This window comes from Pangasianodon hypophthalmus, chromosome 12 (assembly GCF_027358585.1).
Source record: "Pangasianodon hypophthalmus isolate fPanHyp1 chromosome 12, fPanHyp1.pri, whole genome shotgun sequence".
Lineage (NCBI taxonomy): Eukaryota > Metazoa > Chordata > Actinopteri > Siluriformes > Pangasiidae > Pangasianodon > Pangasianodon hypophthalmus.
This window is the reverse complement of record NC_069721.1, coordinates 1,808,773-1,833,114: the sequence shown is the minus strand read 5'-3', so window position 1 is coordinate 1,833,114 and position 24,342 is coordinate 1,808,773. Positions and strand designations below refer to the sequence as shown.

The 24,342-nt window shown below is 42.6% G+C and overlaps 2 protein-coding genes across 4 annotated transcripts in view; both read right to left on the bottom strand.

Annotated features, from left to right (window-relative positions):
- Positions 1-299: 299 nt before the first annotated feature.
- avl9 (AVL9 homolog (S. cerevisiase)) lies at positions 300-14,839 on the bottom strand. Of its 2 annotated transcripts, none has more exons than XM_034309390.2 (16): positions 14,589-14,839; positions 13,465-13,582; positions 12,533-12,618; positions 12,260-12,331; positions 12,069-12,158; positions 11,911-11,977; positions 7,403-7,443; positions 7,206-7,244; positions 6,943-7,012; positions 5,087-5,526; positions 4,432-4,566; positions 4,079-4,298; positions 3,852-3,969; positions 2,899-2,952; positions 2,385-2,469; positions 300-2,240 (listed from the first exon to the last, which is right to left on the bottom strand). In XM_034309390.2, the coding sequence occupies exons 1-16, from the start codon at positions 14,670-14,672 to the stop codon at positions 2,217-2,219; spliced, it is 1,743 nt and encodes a 580-aa protein (XP_034165281.1). In that variant the 5' UTR covers positions 14,673-14,839; the 3' UTR covers positions 300-2,216. The 2 variants fall into 2 exon arrangements, with proteins under 2 accessions (XP_034165281.1, XP_034165280.1); XM_034309389.2 differs by having other exon boundaries at positions 2,381-2,469; positions 14,589-14,838.
- A 1,571-nt stretch (positions 14,840-16,410) lies between these two features.
- kbtbd2 (kelch repeat and BTB (POZ) domain containing 2) overlaps positions 16,411-24,342 on the bottom strand; it is an 11,256-nt gene continuing 3,324 nt past the window's right edge. For both annotated transcript variants that reach the window (XM_026928136.3, XM_026928137.3), the window contains 2 exons: positions 24,247-24,342; positions 16,411-23,115 (listed from right to left, as the gene is read on the bottom strand). The exon at positions 24,247-24,342 is cut by the window's right edge and continues 70 nt beyond it. In XM_026928136.3, the coding sequence (XP_026783937.1) occupies positions 21,493-23,115; positions 24,247-24,342 (1,719 nt within the window). In that variant the 3' untranslated portion in view covers positions 16,411-21,492. The remainder of the gene's footprint in view (positions 23,116-24,246) is intronic.

Genomic DNA, 24,342 nt, shown 5'->3' with positions numbered 1-24,342 from the left:
TTATTTCTTATTAACTGCAACAGGGAGATAGGAGACAGGACGTTGATAGCTGCTATAACACAAATGAGATGTCTAAACAGGAACTAACTTATTCCTAATTTGTATAAAATGGTGTCTCTGTTATCAACATAAGAAATGAAAAAACATGTCTACAGTACGCAGCTGAAAGTTTTGTAGAAATATGACTTCTTTTGTTCATTAATTAATTAAAAAAACACCACTTTATTTTTACAGCCAGTAAAAATATAATGTAAATACGAAATCCCAAAAACTGAAAGACGAGTGTTGGAGTCATAGAAAATAATTCTTTCCAATTTATTAAGACTAAAAACTAAAATAACTGAAGGTGCATCAAAGGAACATGTAAAACAATGCTGAAATTGAAAATAAAAACAAAGACACGGCAAAATCCACTCAAACAATTAAAAAAAAAAAAACCTCTAAACAAATGAAACCACTCTTTAAAAACAAATTGTACAGCTAAACAGATGGAGCATGTGGATGTACATCGTAAAAATCAAGTAAACAGATCAGAAGGATGAAACCCAACAGTCCCAGATCACGATCAGGGCGTCCCAGGGTCAACAGTGGTGGAGCTCGACTTGCGCTGGAGCAGCCAATCAGGACGCAGAACAGCTACACAGCACATTAACGGTAGATAACATTAGCGCAGGGCTACGGTAACTGGTTAGTGAACTCCTAGTGGTGATGTCACATGATCAGATTTGACTTAAGCTCCACCCTTGGACCATTTTTAAATGAACAGTTAAATCTCATGGCTAATGGCCCACTCACATGCCAAGCTACATGCTAGCAGTCGTTACACTGCGGCCACGTAAGCAGGCCCTGTACGCTACAGCGTGAAGTGAGGGCACTTCGAAGAACGCACTTCTGTGAGTGATTTGGAGATTCTGGGACGCCGGAAAGTGGTGTAGTGACGGGAGCTTCCACTCGTGCACGCTCCACACCTTTATTCCAACGAAACACACTGTAAATCAGCCGCATGACAGCGAGTCTATCTCAGGGGTTTAATGTCTGTAGTGTGTGAGGGAGAAAGCTAACACTAGTGACGCGGACAGCTTACTGACAAAGTTGATCAATGCACGGGATTAATCATCACTTGCGACTACTAATCTGCTAGATATATCAGTTCATGTATTTATTTCTTTTGTGAATATAATTTAATATATTATTCTGTTATCTTAATATATGCAGCATTTCTGATTGGACAAATTTGACACCAGATTTTGACTCCAGACAGACAGCCATGATAGATGGAGTGAAAGAAAGAAAGGAACAGAAAATGGATGCATCGATACAGATATTGGTATCAGGTATCGGTCCGACACTGTGCTCATTTACTCCTACTCGTAAAAATGCTCCAATACCGACATCCGAGACCATGTGACACTGTGGGACGTTAAGTCTAGTGTAGGTTGTTGCACTAAGGATGCATTTCAAGCCGCCTGGTGAAACCGTTTAAACAGTATTCCTTGATAGAGCGTGCGAGGACCTCCGACCTCTGACCCGAGGACTGCGCTGTCTATTAAAGATACCGTTTAAACATCACAACATCTTAACCATAAAACTCAGCATGAGGAGAATAAACACAGTTAAATTAAATGTTCTTTGACGTCTTTGACAGATTAATACTATAATAAGTACGTTACTCGTTTTATGATCAGTATCGGAATCGACGAGTACCGAAAAACCTGCACTCATACTCATACTTGGTCTGAAATAAAAGGTACTGATGCATCCGCATATAACAGCATACAGACAGACAGACAGACAGACAGACAGACAGACTGCGCACACTGGACAGGAGAATTACAACGATATATATTTTTATATAATTTATATATATATATATATATATATATATATATATATGTATTTGACATATTAAGTCCATCCCGAACTCACGCTGACAGACGTTAAGGCCGCTGATTTCAGGTAAACACACTCAGATCAGGGTGAGGCAGCGCTAAATGCTGATTGGTCAGACAGTAAAGACACACCAGTAGGACGCGGTACACTGGAACAGTAGTGTGTTAGATCTAAGAGTACATGGAAGGATGACGGAGTGTGTGTGTGTGTGTGTGTGTGTGAGGAGAGAGGCAGTCACTGCTTGGTCGTTGTAGACTGTGGGTTCGATATTAACGCTGGCGGAGAAAGTGTTGAGAACCACGATGACATCACCGACTTGGCGCTGTTCAAGGCTCCACCCACAGACTGACCTAGAGAGAGAGAGAGAGAGCGAGAGAGAGAGAGAAAGAGAGAGAGAAACGATTAACGCTGTGTGTTTGCGTTGGAGCACCATCGGTCTGAAGAAATGGAGCCAACATGAAGTTCAGATTAGTGATTGGCTGCTGCTGACCTACAGCTCTGCCGGTTTGCACCACACTCCTGCTGGTGCTCATGACTGCGCTGCCCAGTCTCCGCCCTCTTTCGCTGTTCTGTACCGAGCTACGCAACACACACACACACACACACACACACACACAGTTACATTCATGTTTATATAGACACACACTTTTTCCACTTTAATAGGAACACCTGTACATTCATGCGGTTATCGAATAAGCCAATCATGTGGCAGAAGCGCGGGCCAAAAAAAATAAATAAATAAATAAATCACGCAGATCCAGTTCAAGAGCTTCAGTTAATGCTCACATCAAACATCAGATCTCTGTGACTTTAATTGTTGAGTGTTTCAGAAATCCTGGATCCACACCTGAGTGTAGTGAAAGCCGAGCTGATGAAACAGGTGGACGCAAATGTAAATGTAAACACACACACACACACACACAGACACAATCTCTACCTGTCCATCGGTTTGTGCTTAAACGACTGCAGATGAAATGATAGAAGAAAGAAGAGCTTCAGCAGACTCACTGTGAGAAACGCAGCTTCACGTCCGCCACGCTGTACTGACCCTGGAACGGGTGACTGCGGACACACGAGACACGCCTCCATTAATTCATCGCATCACATCACTGAGCTACAAATTCATCTCCATTTATTCATCGCATTAACGTACAGATTCTTCACGTGTGTTCAAAGCTTTGCGATTTTTTTTTCAAATGCAAAACAATTTAAAAGAATAGATAATAAAACTCTTTCTTTCTTTTTTCAATCTTTTCTGTTTTGCATCCTTCCTTTTTGCCTTTCCTTCTTCCATTTTCCTTTCCGGTTTATTCTCTCTATTCATTCTCCTTATTCTGGCTTTAATTTTACCAGCTTTTCTCTTTCTTTCGTTATCTGTATCTCTTCATTCTTTCTTTCGGTCATCTTTCTTTTTTTGACCCCTCTTTTTTTTTTTATCTTTCTCCTTCATCTCTTTTTCATCCTTCTCCCCTTTTCATCTTCTTTTAATCTTTCTTTCTCCCCTCTTCATCTTTTGTTTTCTCCCTTCGTCTCCCCCCTTTGCATTTAATTCTTTCATTCATCTTTCGTTCTTTCTCACTTCTTTTCCTCACCTCCCCTCTTTTCATTGAATTTTCTCCCTTCTTTTCACGTTTCTTTCTTTCATTCTCATCTCTTTTCATCTATTGTTCTTTCTCTCTTCTTTTCAGCATTCTTTCTCCCCTCTTTTCATTTTTCTTCTTATTTTCTCCTCTCTCTCTATCATTTTTTTCCCCCTTTCTCTCTCTCTCTCTCTGTCTCTCTCTCTCTCTCTCTCCCCTGTTTTCCCTACATTTCTTCCTTCTTTCCAGCTCTTCAGAGCACACTCTGTCCCCTAGGGACTGCACCTCTAGTTGTTATTAACAGTAGTGTTCTCTCTGTCAGTGCTGCATATAAACCAGATCCCGCTGGCGCTGATTTGGGACGCAGCCCCTCGTTCTCACCCCGGTGTGATGTCGGTGATGGCCGGGTGGTGTGTGCTGGACCACACTCTGTAGTTGTGTGTGATCCTCCAGGCGGAGACGAACGCAGAGCCGTAATCTGCCAGCAGCTTCTCGTTGTCTGCCACAGAGAGCAGTTCACACAAAGACAGCCATCAGCGATACACACACACACACACACACACACGCAGTATATAAGGGTTAAATAACTGTGTACGCAGTGTGTGTACCTTGCTGTAGTGTGGACGCTAATAGTGTGTGCATGTAGAGTGCGAACTGAGCCCGGATCCATTCGTCTCCTCCCTCCCAGCCGGTCCCGTCCAGAAACACGTCCTCGCTGTGCTCACACACACTCTTCAACAGGAAGTCGCAGAAACGCAGGTCAGCTGTGGTCAGATTGAGGACACGCCGTAACTCTGGGTCGGCGATGTGGATCGCGGCCTCCTCTACCTGTGTGCGCACACACACACACACACACACACACACATCACAAATGTGATCTATGCCATCAGGTTATTCTATTCAATCAAATTACAATGCGTGTGCGTGTGTGTGTGTGTGTGTGTGTGTGTGTGTGTCTCACGTCTACGATGGCGTCACTCAGGTGTCTCTGCTGACGGAACAGGATGTTGGTTGCTCCGGCAACGAACCCCCGAACTCTGACATCACAGAGCAGGTGATGCTGCTGAAGAGCCATGTAGGGTAAACACAGGTAACCCTACACACACACACACACACACACACACACACACACACACACACATACACACACATACACACACATACACACACACACCATACAGATATTAAGTCAGAAGAAAGTATCACATTGTTCGTTCCAGCAGCTGAAAAATCAGCAATTTTTTCCTTATCTGTCTTTCCTGCTTTGTTTCCCTCTTTTCTTTGTCTTTCCTTCCTTTTTCTTCTCTGTTTGTCTTTCTATCACTGTCTTTGTTCTAATGAAGTGATGTTTAGATTCAACAGGGCTGGGTGTGTCTAGTCTAACTGAAGCCAATTATCAATTAACTTTAGCTAACTGAGTAACTAAGAGGGCAATTACTTTTTCACACAGGGCCAGTTCCTGATAATGAAACGATGATTGAAAAACTGTATTTTGTTTTAACTCAGGTTCTCCTTGTCTGAAGTGTGAAACAATTAACTGTGACAAAAATGTAAAAATAAAAGAAGAAATCAGGAAGGGGGCAAATACTTTTTCACAGCCCTGCATGTGTGGGTACCTTGGTGAAGATGGCGGGCGGCAGGCCGCACTGGTCCTCCTCCAGCAGGGGTGTGTGTGGGTGTGTACTCTGTGTGGGTGTGTCACTCTGTGTGTGTGTGGTGGTCTGAGCAGGTGTGGCTTTGGGCTGAACAGTGATGGGCGTGTTCGACTCTGCCTCTACACACTCCGTCTGTGCACGTCTTCCTCCGTCTCCCTCCTTCTCCTCCTCCTCCTCCAGCACGCTCGGGTCCAGACTCTCCCACTCGTTATCCAGCCAATCAGGAGAGCTCGGATTCACCTTAGCACCGGTGGAGCCCTCTGATTGGTTGACTGTGGGCTCAGCGACAAACACTTCGGTGTTCCCTGTGAGGTCTACACTCTTGATGATGTCAGCACTCTCTGATTGGCTGCTTTTAGGATGATAGTGAGAGGAGTCACACAGGCCACGCTCGATCATACCTGGGCACACCCACACGCACATGCACACACACACACACACACACACACTTCATCAGCATCTGGCACTGCTACCAACATCTGGCAGCATCAAGGATGTTTAGGACAGTGGTCTTCAACCTTTTCAAGCACAAAGTCACTTTGGAAGTCAAAACCTGAACTGAGATCTAATAGTAAAGCAGTTCATCTACCAGATTCAATCATCACAGTGAGACGGTAATAGTTCAAATATCAATAAACAACAACAGGAACAGAAACACGTTAATACCGTTAATACAACTTGCACAGTCAGAGTGCACGGTTCAGATTATACAGTGTTAATACTGTGTCTCATTTAGTCAGTGTGATGGTGGGGCCTGAACTCTCTCAGTCAGTGCCTTGTAATCTGGAGCACAGGTTGAGTCTTCCAGCCTCACGCAGTCGTTCAGGTGTCTATCAGTCAGACGTGTGCGGTACTCTTATAAATCATTTATAAATCCTTGAGAATCTGATCAGAAATGTCCTGGAATAACAACTGCACTCTTCTCATGACCGTTGCTGGACCAGGCAGGACACTGTTAATTGCCATTTTTATGTCGTCGTCTTCTTAGTCCGTGAACAATCTACGTTACTAAACTTTTAAAATCTCACTGTTGGTGAACGGGCGGGGCTTCTTGTGCTTGGTCAGGAGATGGCTAACACAGAACGAAGCCTCGGAAACCTCAAATTTGAACTCTTTAATTCTTTTCTATCGTATTTTGCTCTTGGGTGGGAATGAGTCCTTGAATTTGGTGTGATGGTGCTCCAAATTACCCCTTTTCAACAACGCTAAAGCCTGGTGACGTATCAAGCAGGCAGTCTCTTCTTTCACCACTGTAAGAGCAAATTTGTTTTCCCATCAGGCATGGAAATGATATATTTACGCCTTCTTTCATTGCTCGGCCATGGTTTCCTGAACACAATTTGCTCATTGACAGTATACATATGATGTTATTGTTAGCTAGCTATGTAGTGTAACAGCAATTTGACGTGATGCAGCCGGAAACAGTTATCTAATTGTCCAGAATTAATACTTTTCTTGGGCTACTCCCCACCCGTAGCGGTATTCAAATCTAGCCAACCAGCAGATTTTTTACCTTTGCTACCTTTGCATGTTTTTTTTGTTTTTTCATTTTAAAATGTGCTGTGATCATTCAGAGTACATGGTTGCGATCCGCTAAAAATGCCTCGGAGATCGACCAGTAGTTCGAGATAAACAGGTTGACCACTACTGGTTTAGGAAGATGATTTTAAAAAATCCACACAGAATTCAGGTCATGTCAAAATAAATGCACATGTGTGAATGCCAGCAACTTCCTTCTTCTGTGTTTGGACTCACAAGACACGCCCATCTATTTCACATAACACATATTAGCATATTAGTGTGTGTGTGTGTCTCACCAGGGAACAGTGAGAGAACCGTCATCAGGGTCCCCACCAATCTGTTAACAGGAGAGACATAGAACAGCACCTACACACACACACACACACACACATTTCCCAAGTTTCATTTCACAAAGTTACATTTCATTAGACTGCACATTAGACACACATGTACTCATCTGAGAGAGACAGAGAGAGAGAGAGAGTGTGTGTGTGTGTGTGTGTGTGTGTGTGTGTGTGTGTGTGTGTGTGTGTGTGTGTGTGTGTGTGTGTGTGCAGACCTTCTTCTCCAGCAGAATCAACTTGAACAGAACCAGAACCTAAAACACACATAGTGTACTTATTATTATTATTATGATTATTATTATTAATCATATAGTGGTTATTAATTAGATGTAATAATGAGAGGTGAAGTGTGAATGTTAAAAAGGTCAGTGTTACAGTACATTAATCTGTCATCCTGTAGTCACTGGGTTACCTTGTGTTTAAAGTGCAGTATTAAATCTCGTGCAGATAAACCTGCAGAGAGAGAGAGAGAGAGAGAGAGAGAGAGAGAGACGGGAGAGAAAGTCACACTTTATGGATAGATATATAAAAGAACTGTATATAACCAGCATACATCCCTGACCAACACACATCCTTGGCCAAAGCATGTCCGGGCCATATGCTTTTGCTTCCAGGCTTTTGCTGTACACTGGAGACATTTGAATATGAGACGATAGATCAGAATTTCAGCTTTCATTTCCTGACATTTACAATCTAGATGTGTTAAGCAACTTAGAACATGGCACTTTTGCTGGCAAGACCACCCAATTTTTAGGTGAGTAAAAGTATTGGAACAGACAGCCTATTGCATATCACTTGCTTGCAATAACTGCATCAAGCTAGCGACCCACTGACATCACCTGTTGCATTCTTGTAGGCTTGTAGCTCAGCTTCTTTCAGTTGTTGTTAGTTTTGCTGTGTTTCTCCCATCAGTCTCCTCTTCAGGAGGTGAAATGCTGATCAATTAGATCTTGTGATTGACCGGTCTAAAACCTTCCACGTTTTCCCCTGATGAAGTCCTTGGTTGTGTTGGCAGTGTATTTTCGGTCATTGTCTTGCTGCATGATGAAGTTTCTTCTGAACTCATTCTGCTGATACCATCATGAGCTCCATCATCAGTAAAGATTAGTGAGTCTGTTCCAGAAGCAGCCATGCAAGCCCAAGCCATGACACTACCTCCACCGTGCTTGACCAGTGAGCTCGTATGTTTTGGATCATGAGCAGATCCTTTCTTTCTCCACACTTTGGCCTTTCCATCACTTTGGTAGAGGTTAATCTTGGTTTCAGAACTTTTGTGGCTCATTTCTGTATTTCTTTGTGAATTCCAATCTGGATTTCTGATTCTTACTGCTGATGAGTGGGTTTGCATCTTGTGGTATGGCCTCTATATTTCTGCTCCCGAAGTCTTCTTACCCAGGCTACTGTGGATGGTACCACTTAAAAATCATGAAGATGGATTAGGACTGCAATTGCTATGAACAGTTTTGCACTCAAGTCTCCATCATTGAACAGCTGATAACTTCAAAAAAAAAAAAAAAAAAAAAAAAAAAAAAAAAAAAAAAAAAAAAAAAGACTTCAAATTAAAACTGTAATGAATTCAGAAATAACTCTGACGCTTATATTCATAAGTTCCTGTTTAGACAACTGCACTTATTGACTGTATAGTATACATTTATAGAAGGGAGTTATTTGTAATCACACTATCCGGTGACACCCAGATGAGGGTAGGTTCCCTTTTTAGTCTGGTTCCTCTCAAGGTTTCTTCCTCATATCATCTCAGGGAGTTTTTCCTCACCACCGTCGCCTCTGGCTTGCTCATTAGGGATAAATTAAAAAATGTATATCCTGAATTTATATATTTCTGTAAAGCTGCTTTGTGACAATGTCCACTGTTAAATGTCCTTGGTGATGACCAATGTCCTTGGTTGACCTGTTCCATGTCTGTTCGTTAGTACATCAGAGTTTTTTTCTTTTTCAGGACATTCCAAATTGTTGTATTGGCTATGCCCAATGCTTGTGCAATGGCTCTGAATGATTTTCGCTCTTTTCTCAGCTGTAGAATGACTTGTTTTTCTCCCATTGATAGCTCTCTGGTCTTCATGTTGGTTTATCCTTTTTAACAACAAATACAGTCTTCACAGGTGAAACCCAGGACTCAAACCAAGAGCAGACATTCAGATCAATTAAATATTTAAACAATCAATCTAACAGAGCATACCTGGGCAGCAAGAAACACCTGTCGGTCACCTGTCATGTTCCAATATTTTTGATCATTTGAAAAATGGGTGGGTTCAAACAAAAGGTGCTACATTCTAAGTTGTTCAGCGCATCTAGATGTAAATATCAGGAAATGAAAGCTGAAATTCTGATCTATTGTCTCATGTTCATCTTTTGATCTCAAACCCAAATGTCTTCAGTGTACAGCAAAAACAAAGAAAATGCCTTGCTGAACCAGTATTTTTGGAAGGGAAGGGTGTGTGTCTCAGTCCAACACATATCAAAGCATGCCTTGGCCAACACGTGTTTTCAGAACCAACAAATATCCCGGGTTACGTTACAGTATATACAGCAGAAGTAAGTACACCTCTGTGCCATATCACTTAAATGTCAAAAGATTCAAAATTGTATCATCTTACAGTAATTGCATTACTTCTAAGTTGAACAGTAGGGTATTTGCTCTTATTTAAAATTATAAACTAACAGTTTAGATTTGCTAGATTAAAAATACAGGGCCCACAGTAGGAACTCAATGCAACAAAAATCAGCACACCGTTCATTACTGAGAGTCAAATCTTTTATTTTTTCAATACTTTCATATGTCCACCTCTATTTTTGATGACAGACCCAATCCTCCTCGGCATGGAGGATACCAGTGCTGCACAAATTTCTGGGGAGATGTTGTGCCATTCTTTAGAGACCATTCTTTTCAGCTGTTCTTTGCTGGAGGGGTTGTGTTGCTCTACCTTTCTTATTAAAATAGCCCAAAGGTGTTCAACTGGATTCAAGTCAGGCGACATACTTGGCCAGGTCCTAGTTTTCACTTTTTTCTTCTTTAGTAACTCTTGCGTGATTTTGGCAGTGTGCTCTGGATTGTCGGAGTGTCGGACTTGTAACCCGAAGGTTGTGGGTTCGAGTCTCAGGTCCGGGAGGGATTGTAGGTGAGGGGAGTGAATGATCAGCGCTCTCCTCCACCCTCAATACCACGACTGAGGTGAGACCCTTGAGCAAGGCACCGAACTATCAGGACTATGCCTTCACTGTGGTAGTCCTAGCCAGGTTCACACCAAACATGCTGAACCTCATCTGAGCAGAACAAATTTATCTTGTTCTCATCTGACCAGGGAATGTGCTACCAATATTTATCAGGCTTCTTTTCTTGCTCTTTAGCAAAGTTTAATCTTGCAGTTTTGTGCCAAAGAACAAGCAAGGGTTTTTTCTTGGATGCCGTTAATAGAGGTTGACGTAACGCAGTGTCCTTCATGCTGTCTGAGCTGTCACAGTAACTCAGATTTCCACTGGTAACCCCTGTGCCAAGTCTGAAGCACTTGCACGTCTGTTTTTCAGAGCTAGATTGTGCAAGTAGCACACTGTCTGTGGCGTAATTTTAGGAGGACGGCCACTGCGGCTCTGATTAATGGTACTATGGCTCGTTCTATACCTCCTGATTACTGCTGCAACTCTCGAAGTCTTCTTACCCAGGCTACTGTGGAAACCCTGAAGATGGCTTAGGACTGCAATTGCTATGAACAGTTTTGCACTCCTTGAACATCATTGAACAGTTAATAACTTAACTGACTATATAGTATACATTTACAGAAGGGAATTATTTGTAATCTCACTATCCGGTGACACCCAGATGAGGATGGGTTCCCTTTTGAGTCTGGTTCCTCTCGAGGTTTCTTCCTCATATCGTCTCAGGGAGTTTTTGCTCGCCACCATCACCTCTGGCTCGCTCATTAGGGATAAATTTATAAATTAAAAAAAATGTATATCCTGAATTTATATATTTCTGTAAAGCCGCTTTGTGACAATGTCCATCGTTAAAAGTGCTATACAAATAAAATTGAATTTAATTGAATTCTTCTAACGGTGGGTTGTGATACCTTCACCCCTGCCCTGCGGAGGTTGTTGGTGAGGTCACTGACTGTTGTTTTTGAGGTTTCCGTCGCAATATTTCGCTCATCAACTGCTGTTGTTTTCCTTGGCCTTCTCTGTGAAGTCTCACAATCAGATTTTTCAATTCCTGTGGCAGTTCTTTTCCATGTGGAGCCATGATTCAGACATGCAGATAGACACAGCCCATAGGTCCAAAACTGAGAAGGTTCTGGTCTTCATAGGCGATTTTATAACCATGTTCATGCAGTTAGGCTAACTGGAAATCACAGGTGTACTCAATTTTGCTTCAGTGAACACATGTTTTCAAACAGATGTGTTCACTTTTGTTGCACTGAGTTTCTACTTTGGGGCCTGGATTTTCAACATAGTCTTTTGAAAGTATTTGTTTATGATCATTCAAGAGGAAATTCTCTACTTGTCAACTTAGAAATAATGCAATTATTGAGAAGTGACGCAATTTTGAACCATTTGACATTTAAGTGATATTGCACAAGGGTACACTCCCTTCTGTTGTACACTGTATGTCTCAGGGCAACACACATCACTGATCAAAGCACGTCTTGGCCAACACGTGTCTCAAAATGGACCCTGGGGCAACTCATACTGCATACTGGACCAACACGAGTCTCAGCCAATGCATATCTCGGAGTACCGTCCATCCTATGCTAATGCATATCTCAGGCTAATACCTATCCTGCGCGAGCACATTGTGCCTATTGTGAGCTTTAGCGTACCATGGACTAACCCATAACTCAGGCTGGTGAGAAGCTGAAGTGTAAATAAACTGATATGTGTATGATGTAGAGATGGTGGCAGAGTGTTTACCCAGATACACCTGTGATCCCTCCAGCGTTGGGAACCGTAGAGACCCGTTCATATGATCATACAGCTCCTACACACACATAATGGGAGGAGGGAATCATGAACAATAGAGACTCACACACAAATACAAATACAGATTCGGACAGAAATGTGCACTTTACCTTCAGGATGGAGATCTGAGAGAAGTCCTTCTCCTCAAAGTAGGCATGTGTGATGAGCTGTAGCTTCGCCGCAATCAGACCGAACACCGGCTACATAAAACACGCTACGGTCAATTCCAGTCAAACAGTCTCTCTTCTAAAACAAATACTAGCAAATACAACAAAGGCTGGAGGCTAGAAGTGTTGCTCACCACTCTGCTGAGCACACACACACTCTTCTGCACCGTCTCCCTGGTGACATCAGCCTGTCTCACCTTCAGCATCTGAAACAGAAGACCGCTGTCTGTCCCGACACACCTGAGACAGGTAACCTGAGTGCACGCTACAAATTTCCCTCACACCCTGACTGTATTAAGGCTCATACAGCTAATCCTGACAGAACCCCAGCTAGCATTACACCAATTAACAGTTTTGCATTAGCTGCTATTCGCTGTTTGCAGTGCTGTTAATGAAGGATTACAGACCTTGGCTTCAATCTGTCTGTAGCAGGAAACGCCGTACACACACTTCATCTCCTCACTCAGAGGGGGCAGGAGGAAAAACACCGTGTCTGAAGGAGCAGAAAGAAGGGAAAGTAAAAAAAAAAAAAAAAAAACAACAATATCCTGTAAACACTCAACATCATCAGCTAAAATTAATTCTCCTTTCATTCAGAAGGTAAAATAATGATTATCTGAGTAAACAATTTTTACTGTTAATTTTAATGAATAAACTTCAAGTGCTCCACGGCGTTATATAGAGTTATACAGTGTATTAATGTATACGTCCACTTTAATAGGAACACCTGTACACCTGCTTATTTATGCAGTTATCTGATCAGCCAATCGTGTAGCAGCGGCACAATGCATAAAATCCTGCAGATCCAGGTCAAGAGTTTCAGTTAATGTTCACATCAAACATCAGAATGAAGCAAAAGTGAGATCTCTGTGACTTTAACCGTGGCATGGATGTTGGTGCCAGATGGGCTGGTTCATCAACAAGGTATTTCAGCCTGCACATCCTCCACACAGTGGATGTTTTTTGTTTTTCGCACCATGCTGTGTAAACTCGAGAGACTGCTGTGTGTGAAAATCCCAGGAGATCAGCAGGTTCGGAAAAACTCAAACCAGCCCACCTGGTAGCAACTACCATGGGTCAAGCTCTTGACCTGTATCTGCAGGATTTTATGCAGCGTGCTGCTGCTACATGATTGGCTGATTGGATAACTGCATAAATGTGCAGGTGTTCCTAATAAAGTGGATGGTGGTGTATATAGCAGGTTGAGTGTCTGTACCCTCCTGGTAGCTGTATTACTGCATTATACAACTTTATACAGTGTTATATATTATTATATAGTGTTATATACCGTTCTATAGTATTATATTGTGTTATACAGTATTATATAGAGCATCTTTACCCTCCTGATAGTTGTGCGCTCCGTCGGGCAGAGCGAGGAACGGCAGGTACTTCCACTGATCAGGCAACGAGTTACTGTCATGACCTTCATCACTGATGGGGGGGTACGAGAACTCCACCTACACACACACACACACACACACACACACACACACACACAGTGTCCACTTTGATATGATAAGAAAGCTTGCAATTTCTCAGTATGGCATCCAAACAAAATGGTTAGAATATCTCAAACACCTGGAACGTTTTAACACAGCGTCCAGTCAAAGCGATTGCAATGCCACAAAACAGTGTCCAATCAAAAGGCTTGGAATATCTCAACATGGCATCCAATCAGAAGGGTTGGAATGTCACAACACTGTGTCTGATCTGAATGCTTGGAATGTTACAACATCGTGCCCAATCAAAATGTCTGGATCGTCTCAAAAGTGCGTCCAATCAGAGCGCTTAGAATGCCGAAACCAGGCAGCCAATCAAAACACTTCGAATCGCCATTAACGGAGTATTAACAGAGTATTGTATTAACAGAGTAAAGGGGCGGGGCAATCCGGTGCATTAACAGAGTAAAGGGGCGGGGCAATCCGGTGCATTAACAGAGTAAAGGGGCGGGGCAATCTAGTGCATTAACAGAGTAAAGGGGCGGGGCAAGCAGGTGCATTGACAGATAAAAGGGGCAACCAGGTGCATTAACAGAGTAAAGGGGCGGGGCTAGTGGTGTCACTTATAAACTACAGGCTTATCAGTTCGTTTATTACAGCAACATCAGAAGATGAACAGCAAAATGCACGAATAAACTCACAGTAATAAAAAGAAGTGAATGTATTTTCAGGAGAAACACACACACACACACACACACACACACACACACACACACTGAACTGCAGTCTCTTGTTACACTGCAACTTTTTAAATATTGAACAACCATTAAATATTTAGATGTTCTACCACACGCTTCTTTCTCTTTCCACTGACATTTAACTTCCTTTTGCATGTGTGTTATATTCGTTTCTTTGACATTTATTTCTGAATAAAGTCTAAATAAAGACATGCAGCTTGTGTTTGATGGCTAACGTCAGATAACGCACCTGTGTTTGGCTAGCATTAGCATTAGCATTAGCTTACCTGGCAGCCCCTCTTGTGGTGGAAGCCGACCACCACGATGTGCAGCACGGCTCCTTTCACCTCGTCCTTACCGCCGGACTCCATCACGGTGTGTGTGAGAGACAAAAGCTAACTTTTACTCGCGATTAAAATAATAAAAACCGACGCTTCTGCTCGCCTCATCGATTTGCTACCGATGGACAAACACAAACAGAGGCAACTTCCGCTTCCGCCCTCGTGACCATGACGTCACTGCTGACTCATTCAGTGCTCCTGACACTTTTTTTTTTTCCATAGTACATTATGTTCTTAAGATAACTAGCATGAAGGTCACACTTCACACCACCAATGACAACCAGCCTTCAGATATAACTTACTTAATCGTTTTATATCTTAAATAATATCAGAATTTAAAAAGTTATCCACTTAAAAGATTAAAAGTTTTCTAAATTTTACTACTAAACATAGAACTACAAGCATATACGCATTAATAACAGATCTTTATTGTTCTTTTTTTCTTCTTTTTTTTAATCAATATATTTCTTTTTATACACTGACCTACATCAATACACATACCTTAGTTTCTAGATAGATGGTGTCATGAATCTACATAAAATAGTCCGTAAAACTGAAATCAGTATAGTCTACTTTTAACATGGCACAGAGCGACATTAAATTTAATATTAAAAAAAAAAGAAAAGAATATGGCACAATTGCTATTCAGCCTAGAGAAAGCTGTGCACAAAAAGTCTGTGACCGAGTAAAGAGGGGATTATACAGAGAAGCAACAAAACATGATGCTACCAGCACCATGCTTCACCAGGGGAATAGTGTTTAGTCCATGCGTTCTTAAATGGCTTTCTGCTACATACATGAGAGTGCAAAATTCACACACTTTTAACTGTGAAACAACGAAACTAACGACTCTCATCGCTGTTCATGTCGACTCTTTTGGGTGAAACGTTTGGGATTTGTTTCTTCTTTCCTAAACAGATGTAGCCAGTGCTTTTGCTCTTGCAGTGTAATTTAAGTGCTTAACAAAATGCTTTTATGGAAACGTCATTTCATCATCTGACCTGTTCGTTAGCGTGGATTTTGACGCTCGGCGTTAGGAGGCAGCGCGACACTGCTGCCTGTTGAACATGTACTGCATGTAGTCAGTGAATTACAGGAGCTGATCATCAGCATAAATAAAAAATGAAGCTCCTTAATGAATCGCAGACACAGTGGACACTGATGCAGGGATAATTACTGCATGCACATTAGTTGCAGACTCGATTATGGTAATTAGATAAAAATAAAAATAAAATAAAAACAGTGCTCTTCTTCAATAAATTAAACAATTTCGTTCTTGGCAAATTGCTGTGGTATAAGAGGAATAAAACACTTAGGTAGGTGTGCTGTTATAGGAAAACAATCGACATTAGGGTGGTCACAGTAACTCTGCTCCGTCACATCATCCAGTCACTTTTACTATCTCTCTCTCACACACACACACACACACACGAACACACACACTCACAGACACAGTGCTTATTTCTTACTTCTACTGCACTGGTCATGTCTTTTTTATTTTTAATATTTTTCACTGTTCTCATTAAACATTGCTATCTGTTTCTCTCCTTATCCATCTTTGTGAAAGGTCACTGTTTTCCTGATTCCCACCGACACTAAATAACTCAATCAACACCTTAAGAGTTTGAGGCTGTTTTAACATTTCATGCCTTGAATAAGACTTTAACGAAGTGAACATGTGGTGACTGATTTACATCTTAATGGAGCTCATTTACATTAATTAACTAGAACGGGTTGGGGGGGGGGGGGGGGGCGTAAACTTTTGCGACCTGCTGACGTAAATCCGATTTCAGCTGTATTTTAAGAATATTTTGTTTTCGATCCCAATAAAATCTTGGCCGATTTCTTTAAAAGAAGTAGTAACGTGTGTGATCTCCAAGTCAGATTACATAAAGAAGATCCTCTGACGATAGACCTGTGATGAAAGAAAATTACTAGGTTCTGCTTCCGACGTTAATCAGCGTGATCCGGAAATCAGCTCATGCACAAAAGAGCTCGAGGTAATGAGGAAATTCTGCTACTTTTGCTACTGTTCCGTCGGCGTTTCGTCATTGGCGTTGCCGTATTTGTAGCTGTCCCGTGAGTCCGGTGAGCGTCGTAGCAGAGTTCACACCCTGAGGCTTTATTAAAAAACTTTCTCAGACAGAACGTGATGCGTTTTAAAACTGTCAATCTCAGCTTGCAACCAAAGAATTCTTTTATAACGTGTGTTTTTTGTTTTTTTGGTCCAAAATTCATACAGTGTGAAGCTGAGTTTCAACCGCTGTAAAATTTAGTTTGCAATCAGAAGAAAATACACAAACACAATTCTGTTTTATAGATAAACTGCATTCAGAAACCAAAAGGGGGGCGTAAACTTTTGCACCCAGCTGTATTGCGGCGATGAATAAAGACAGAGGCGGAGTGTTTGTGAGGTGTTTAATAATAAATTAAAGGTGTGTGTGCAGTACAGTGCTGAGGGACAGGCTGAGTGTATGTCGGAACTCTACATCATCACACTCAGTAACCAGTTAAACCCCACATTACCCATAATCCCTCTGTTATAGTGGCAAAGGCTCTGATAACAAAACCATGAAACCCCCCCCAAAACACACACAAACACACACACACACACACACCCACACACACACGATCGCTCTCGAACACTATGGTAACAGTTATCTTACAGAAATGTGTGTTTCCATCAACTGCTGCACTGCAGAATATTCTGGAAAGGACTTCGTGGGCTTCGTCCCAAACGAGGTGTCACATTTCACTAATGACAACTTGCCACATTCATGGGCTGCGTCCCAAACCACAAGCCCTCATACTAAATAATGTCAAAGTGAAGACAGCTAAGTGTTTGGCAAAAAGTGTTTTTGGGCTGACGTCTCAGACGTGGGTCGCATCCCAAACCAGGTGTCACGTCATGGGCTGTGTCCCAAACCACCAAACTGGCACCATATTGAATAATGTAACAAAAAAACTACAACACCAAACGTGTTAGCTAGGTGAGTGTTTAGCAAACAAACAAACAAAAAGCTTTCCTGGACACCTTGACGACTCGGACATGGGCTGCGTCCCAAACTTTGCCTCAAAACTATTCGCCACTATAAGCACATAACATTTTCAAAGCTAGTTTTCAGCCAACCAGCAACCGCAAAGCTCCACTGTACCTTGGTTACAGATGCTGGCCATCCAGCTAGCTAGGCAGATTAGCCTTTCGGTTACCATGACGATCAGTAGGACTCATGTTTAGTTCCTGGGCTTAGTCATCTAGCAGGTAAGATTTTTAGCTTTGGGTTGTATCCCAAACTGTATCCCGCTTTACTTAATGGTGCGTCAAAACAGATTAGGATCAATGCAATGATTTAAATTGCAATAATTGAAATTAATCAATGCAACAATCACAAATTACTTATCAAAAAAAGGAAAAAACAGGGTTTATATGTTTGTAAACTGCTGTGTAAAAAATGTAAAGGCTAGCAAGGGGTCATCATCACTCGCAAATTAATGGTAGGTTTAACCCAGATTCTGAATAAAGCTGGTAAAATGTCGCTCGGAGGATACTAAACCAGATCGGAGCAGATACACAGGTGTCAGAGTGTGCGCTGTTCTGCTATGCTGCTGGTTTGGGACGCGTCCATCAGCAAAGCCAGAACACGTCATGTTTATTACGCTTCATAACGCTTACTTTACCAACACTTAGCAAATCCCGATTTGGCCAAGTGACAGGTTTACCTTGCGTGAAGAGGGGCAAGACTTAAACTGAACTCAAAGTGACATCACCACTAGCTTTTCAGCTTGTCAGTTAGACATTGTGCCTAGCATTTAATTCCACAAAATATTAGCTTAGTGTTAGCTTGCATGCCAGAGAAACTGGCTAGCTACGTAATGTTACATGGCTTTGCTGGAACACATGTCAGTTTTCAGGCTGCTGCTGGAGAACCTGGTACTTTTAGTCACTAAACATGGCCAGACGCCATCTACAAGTGTGACCTCATTGCACAAAATCAAGTTTAACAATCTCTCTGAACTTTTAAACATGTGATTCTGTCAACTAGTGCTGGGCGATTTTCGTAGCAAAGACATGTTCAAATATCACTTCAGAGAGAGATGGAATTGGTTTCAAAAGTCAGATGAGCAAGTTCATGTAAAATAAACGCTGCATTACATCGTAAGCAGTAATTCGCCGGTCACAATTACGGCATTCTGGGAAAACTGACGCCCTCATGTTCGTATTCTGTTGGCCAGGCAGCTAACTCGGATGAGCGACGTATATTTTCTTTCTCCAACAGCGAACTACACAGTCAGTGTTTTAGATTCAACAAACGAATACTTCTGCAAGTTGATTAATCGAAAGCTAATACCTGTAAATACCGTATAACTCATTTAAAGGGAAGACGTTTTTCTGTGTTTATTTCTGATGCTGTGAGCAGCCATGTTGACGTGACGAACTCGGATTTGAGAAGAACACCCCAAGCTGACTTCTCAGGTGCGGTGACGTTTCACGTCACGAAAGACGCGGTCCCTGTTTACTCTGTCGAGAAAGAACGGTTCACTTACGTTGTGCAAAAATAGTAACAGCGCCATCTATAGCAAATAGTGCAAACAACGACTACGTTTACATGCACATCAATACTCCGATATTAATCGGAATTTGGCGATATACTAAATTAATATTGAGTAAACACCGCACACGTAAACACCGCAATCCGATTTCCCGATTCAGAATAAGACAATAATTAATCAGAGATGTGCTGCATGTAAACGCCTTAATCAGAAAAGCCACTGAAAGGAGATATATGCGCAGCTCAGTCAGCTCAGCAACTCAGGTGCTAACAGATGCGTAGCTGTAGGCTGGTTATTTAGGAATGCCAACTTACAACCAAACCATGTATACAGGAATATTCCGATGCCTGTACGCGTATAAACATCGTATTCGGAAAACGGCTGCAACCCGAATATAGACCTTAAACGCAATTTGCTCTGCATGTAAACAAAGCTAATGTTTTTTTCTTTTCTTTTTTTTTTTTTTTTTTTTTTTTTTAAATGTCCTTTATTTAAAAGAACGATTGTTTGCACTATTTACTATAGTTTCCACTGTTACTATTTTTGCACATCTACATTTTCTAATACAGTTTTTTAAAAAGACTTTATAAATAAATTGCATAATTTTTCAATTGCATTATGTAAGAACAAAAAAAAAAAAAAAAAAAAAAAAAACTGTAATCGAGAATAGTTCATAAAGTTGAAAAAATATATGTATTTTTTTTCTTCAATATCGCCCAGCACTATTGTGCACCTGTTTCGGTGCAGCGACGATACTGCGATCAGAAAAGCTCATCGTATCGCTGCGTCTTCCTGCTGAGGCTGAGCCGGAGATGAAGGCTGGCAGTGGGATAACGTTAGATAACATCTAGGTAATGTGTGTTTAGCTAACGTTGCTAAACCATTCTCTTGTAGAAGTCATAATGTCAATTATTTTAACACAGAACCAAAGAAAGGCTAGTCATGATGTCACGGATAACTCTGTGATTGGTTGATTCGATTTAACCTGAAGCTCTTAAGCTCGTTAACCCCGCCCACCACAAAGCTATTGTTTAGCTGTATAAATTTGCATAACGAGCGTTTGATGGAAATATGACACCGTGAGACGAAGTACGTAAGTCCACTCAGTCCTTTAGATTCAGACACACACTTAGTGTGGTTGGTGTAGATGCAGTGAAGATCAGAGCTGACAGGTTTACCTAAAAAACATTTACATGACCGAACCTGCAGTCAAACACTGCTCGTTTAACAAAAAAAAACAATGCCACACACACACACACACACACACACAGAGACAGACTCCTGTACACGGCAGCCATATTGTGGAAGATTTGAAAGCAAGTGCATCATCATCATCATCATCAGAACCATTGAGAAATGAGAAATAGTAATAATGCATTAATGAACAGTAGAAACCAGTCTGTGGAGCGACGATGAGCTCAGCTCTACACCATCGATTGCATCATCATACATACACGTGGTCAGTGGCGACATCACAGGCGGGGGATGGGCCGTCACGGAGGACAACCCGGTTCCACAGTAAAGTCTCAAAATCGTTGAAAATTTTTTTTACACTTCCTCTACCTGCGTAACGTTAACAGATGGTTTAAATCCAAAATGGCTGCTTGTTCTGAGTACGCTTAACGCCGCAGCCCTCTCGAAGAGGTTTCCGGTCCGAGACGCGCTAAACGTGTCGGCCATCTTGAGCACCTCGCAGTCTTTTTGCCTCATGGTGGATTCAAGATGGCTGTCATTCTCTACACAGTAATTGTCCAGCCGTTTGCTACCTTGGATGTTTTTGTTTTTTTTGTTTTTTTTTTTCCCCCATTCTCATTGCTCTCCCTCCCTCAGCAAACCTGTTAAACAAAATGCTATCTGCTTTACGCTACACATCCGGGCCATCTTGGATGTTTGTTTACCTTTTCTCTTCACCTCACAAATAAGTTAAACATCACGGGGTGGATTAAAGATGGATGCCGTGAGTACTCGTTCCTTGTTAAAAACAGAACACATCGGATTCCCTGGCCGTCTTTTACAGTTCTCAGCCTGTTAGCGTTTCTCCTCGAGCATGCTCACTAACACAGCTGCGCGCTAATTACTTTGGACATCATTAATGCTTTTAAAGGTTTTAACCTCATTCAGTTAGTCACCTCAGAAACAAAGGCTCTGATCTGACATGCCCACCCTTTACTAAAAGGTAAACATCAAAATGTTTCAAAATGGCCGCTGTTTCTGTACATGTCTCTAAGTTCAGATTGGCCACCATTTAGAGCAGCCGCTGCAGTCTTTCGGTCCAGATTTAAAAATGGCCGCTGTTTCTTTATAAATCTGGCAACTCTAGAGTTTCTCCATCCGTGCTAAACTCTTCCTCATCGTCAGGTGGGAATGGGCATGCTGGTGGTTTCCACGGCAACTCAGTGAGGCAGGATGGGTAGAGCTTGGCAACGGCAAGGCGTAAGCGATTGCCGAGACGACCTAGGGCACGGTGGGGAATGGGCTGGGGGCGGAGCCACCGCTCTCGTGTTGCATCATAACGTATTAGCGCGTAGCCTCCATGACGTTCGCGCACAAACACGCATAACGTATCGAACAGAACCACAGCCCGCACGCACACCTCTGATACAGCTGCACCATCGCCATCGGCAACAGGCACCGCAGCAATCGTGCGCCATTCGTCCCTACTTGTATCGTAAATCTCCATAGCGCTGTCTCCTCCTCCGCTAACATAGAAAATGAGGTCACCAAGAACAGCAGCAGTGGCAGTGCCTGAAAAAAAGGAGGCGGAGCCTAAACAGCTTCTTCTTCTCTGCGCCATTATTTCTGTCCAGACGTCATTACGCGGCGAATAGCAAAACATAGCATCGTGGATAATGATATAAACGCGGTCGTTAACAGCTACGGCGGCCATGTTGTTTTGGCTCAAGGAGCTATGTGTTGGCATTGGGCTTGTCGCACTCCATTCATCTCTTCTGCGATCGTAACATTCCATTGTGACATCATCGTCATGGCTTCCACCCATGTCATCGTAGCCGCCTCCTCCGATGGCATAGACAAATCCGTGGCAGAAGACGAGTGTGGGGCGTGTGCGTGCGGTCAACATGGCTGCTTTTGCCACCCATGCGTTCTGCTGTGCATCCAACCAATAGAAACTCTGGACTGCCTTCCATTTGCCATTTTTCACTGGCTGTTCGCCTCCAGCAACAAATACATCATTATCGGGTGTGACAAGGATTCCAAATCTGCGCAAGTCATCCGGAGGGCTCGTTAGCTTGTACACTTTTTCAGCTTGAGGGCTGTAGCATGTAATCGAGCGCTGTGAATCATCGTTACTGCTAGGCAAGTGATGTAAAGGTAAATCGTCGTCGTTATTATTGCTAGGTGAGCGTCGCAAATGCAAATTGTTAAATTCGCTCGGAGGGCGATGAAAGTCATGATTGCTGTAATCGCTTGATGAATCGGTGTCCACAAAAATGAGCATTTCCTCTTTTGTCATGCCCAATCGTGGCTTAAAGAACTTGGGCATGGATTTGTACAGTCCCTGTATGACGATGGACTTGTGATTTTGCGGTAAGCCACGAAACCAAGCGCGCTGCGTGATCTCGGCCAAGGCATCAACGCGCACAAGGCTAAGCACAGCTGACAGGTGACGCTCTCGGTGTGCAGCATCGTGCTCAAGCCACAGCGCGGCTGCCTGTCGCACGGTCTCTTCGCGCTCTACGTCCAGTGCATCGCTGCCCAGCAGTTCCAGCAGCAGGGTGTGAGAGAGCTGAAGGAAGGCCTCGCCTCGACACACATGTCGAAAGTTCAGTTCCACCACGCGCTGGGCACTGCGCTTCAGCTCAGCGCAGCCAAACGCATCAGCCAAACTCAGGATACGCACACAGTTCTCCACCGAGAGCGAGCGCAGGAGAAAGTCCCGGCAAGCACACACCACGCCATCCACCTTAGAGACAGAAACAGGATACAGAGAGAGTATGCTTAATTCATGTGTACGGATTTTATGTAACAAATAGTTGAATAAGAAACAACGTAATTCATTCACTAAATAAACCACAAATGACCTAGAAAAGTCACCAGAGCAGACAATAGCTAGGTAAGTAACCAACCCAGGCAGTCCCTAGACAAGTAATGAGGTCGGACAGTACCTAGGTAAGTAGTCGAGTCAGGTAGTCCCTAGGCAAATAAACAGAGCAGACACTTCCTAGTTAAGTAATCAAAACAGACCGTCTGTAGACAAGCAACCAGGGCAGACAGGCAAGTAATCAGAACAAACACTCCGTAGGCAAGTGACCAGGTCAGACAGGCCTTAGCTAATTAACCAAGTCAGACAATCCCTGCGTAAGTACCCAGACCAGACAGTCCCTAGGCAAGTAACCAGATCATATAGTCCTTAGATAAGTAACCAAGCCAGACAGTCCTGAGGTACTAAACCAGACATACAAGTAATCAGAACAGGCAGTCCCAGACGTCTGAAACAGACGTTTCTTTATGGAATTGAGTGTGGCAGTGCACAAGCATATCAATTTAGCATGTATGGGATTTATCAATGGCCACTGCGTACAGCTGCACGTACAAGTCTGATAAATTCCAGTTTTCTTGTGCGTATGAGAGGCTCTTATGCACAAATTTAGTACTTGTTTCACGCACGCTTTGAAAAATGAGACCCCAGTTCTGACAGTTCCTAGTTAAGTAACCAAGCCAGGTAAGTCCCTAGGTAAGTAGGCAGAACAGACAGTCTCTATGTAAATAACCAGATCAGACAGACCCTAGGTAAGCAACCAAGTCACACAGTCCCGAGGTGACTAACCAGTACAGACTGTCCTGAAGCAAGTAACTAGAACAGTCCCTAAGCAAACAACCAGCACAGACCATCCCTAGGCAAGTACTGGAACAGACAATTAATAAGTCATTCACTTGAAATATGATGTCAGATAATTAAAAGATAAGGCTCCAAGTCAGTCAGCCATGAAGTACCTCAATAAGAGTCATTCGCTAAGTAACAAAGACAGTCTGTTAGCACGATAACTGACCAGGTTAGTCAGTCACTGGGTAAGTAACTGTGTGTGTGTTGTACCTGTAGAAAGCAAGCTGTTTCATACAGTAACTCCACTGTACTGTGTGTAATTTCCAGGTTTCCTGTGTAAGCATATGCAATGATGGTCTGCAGTGT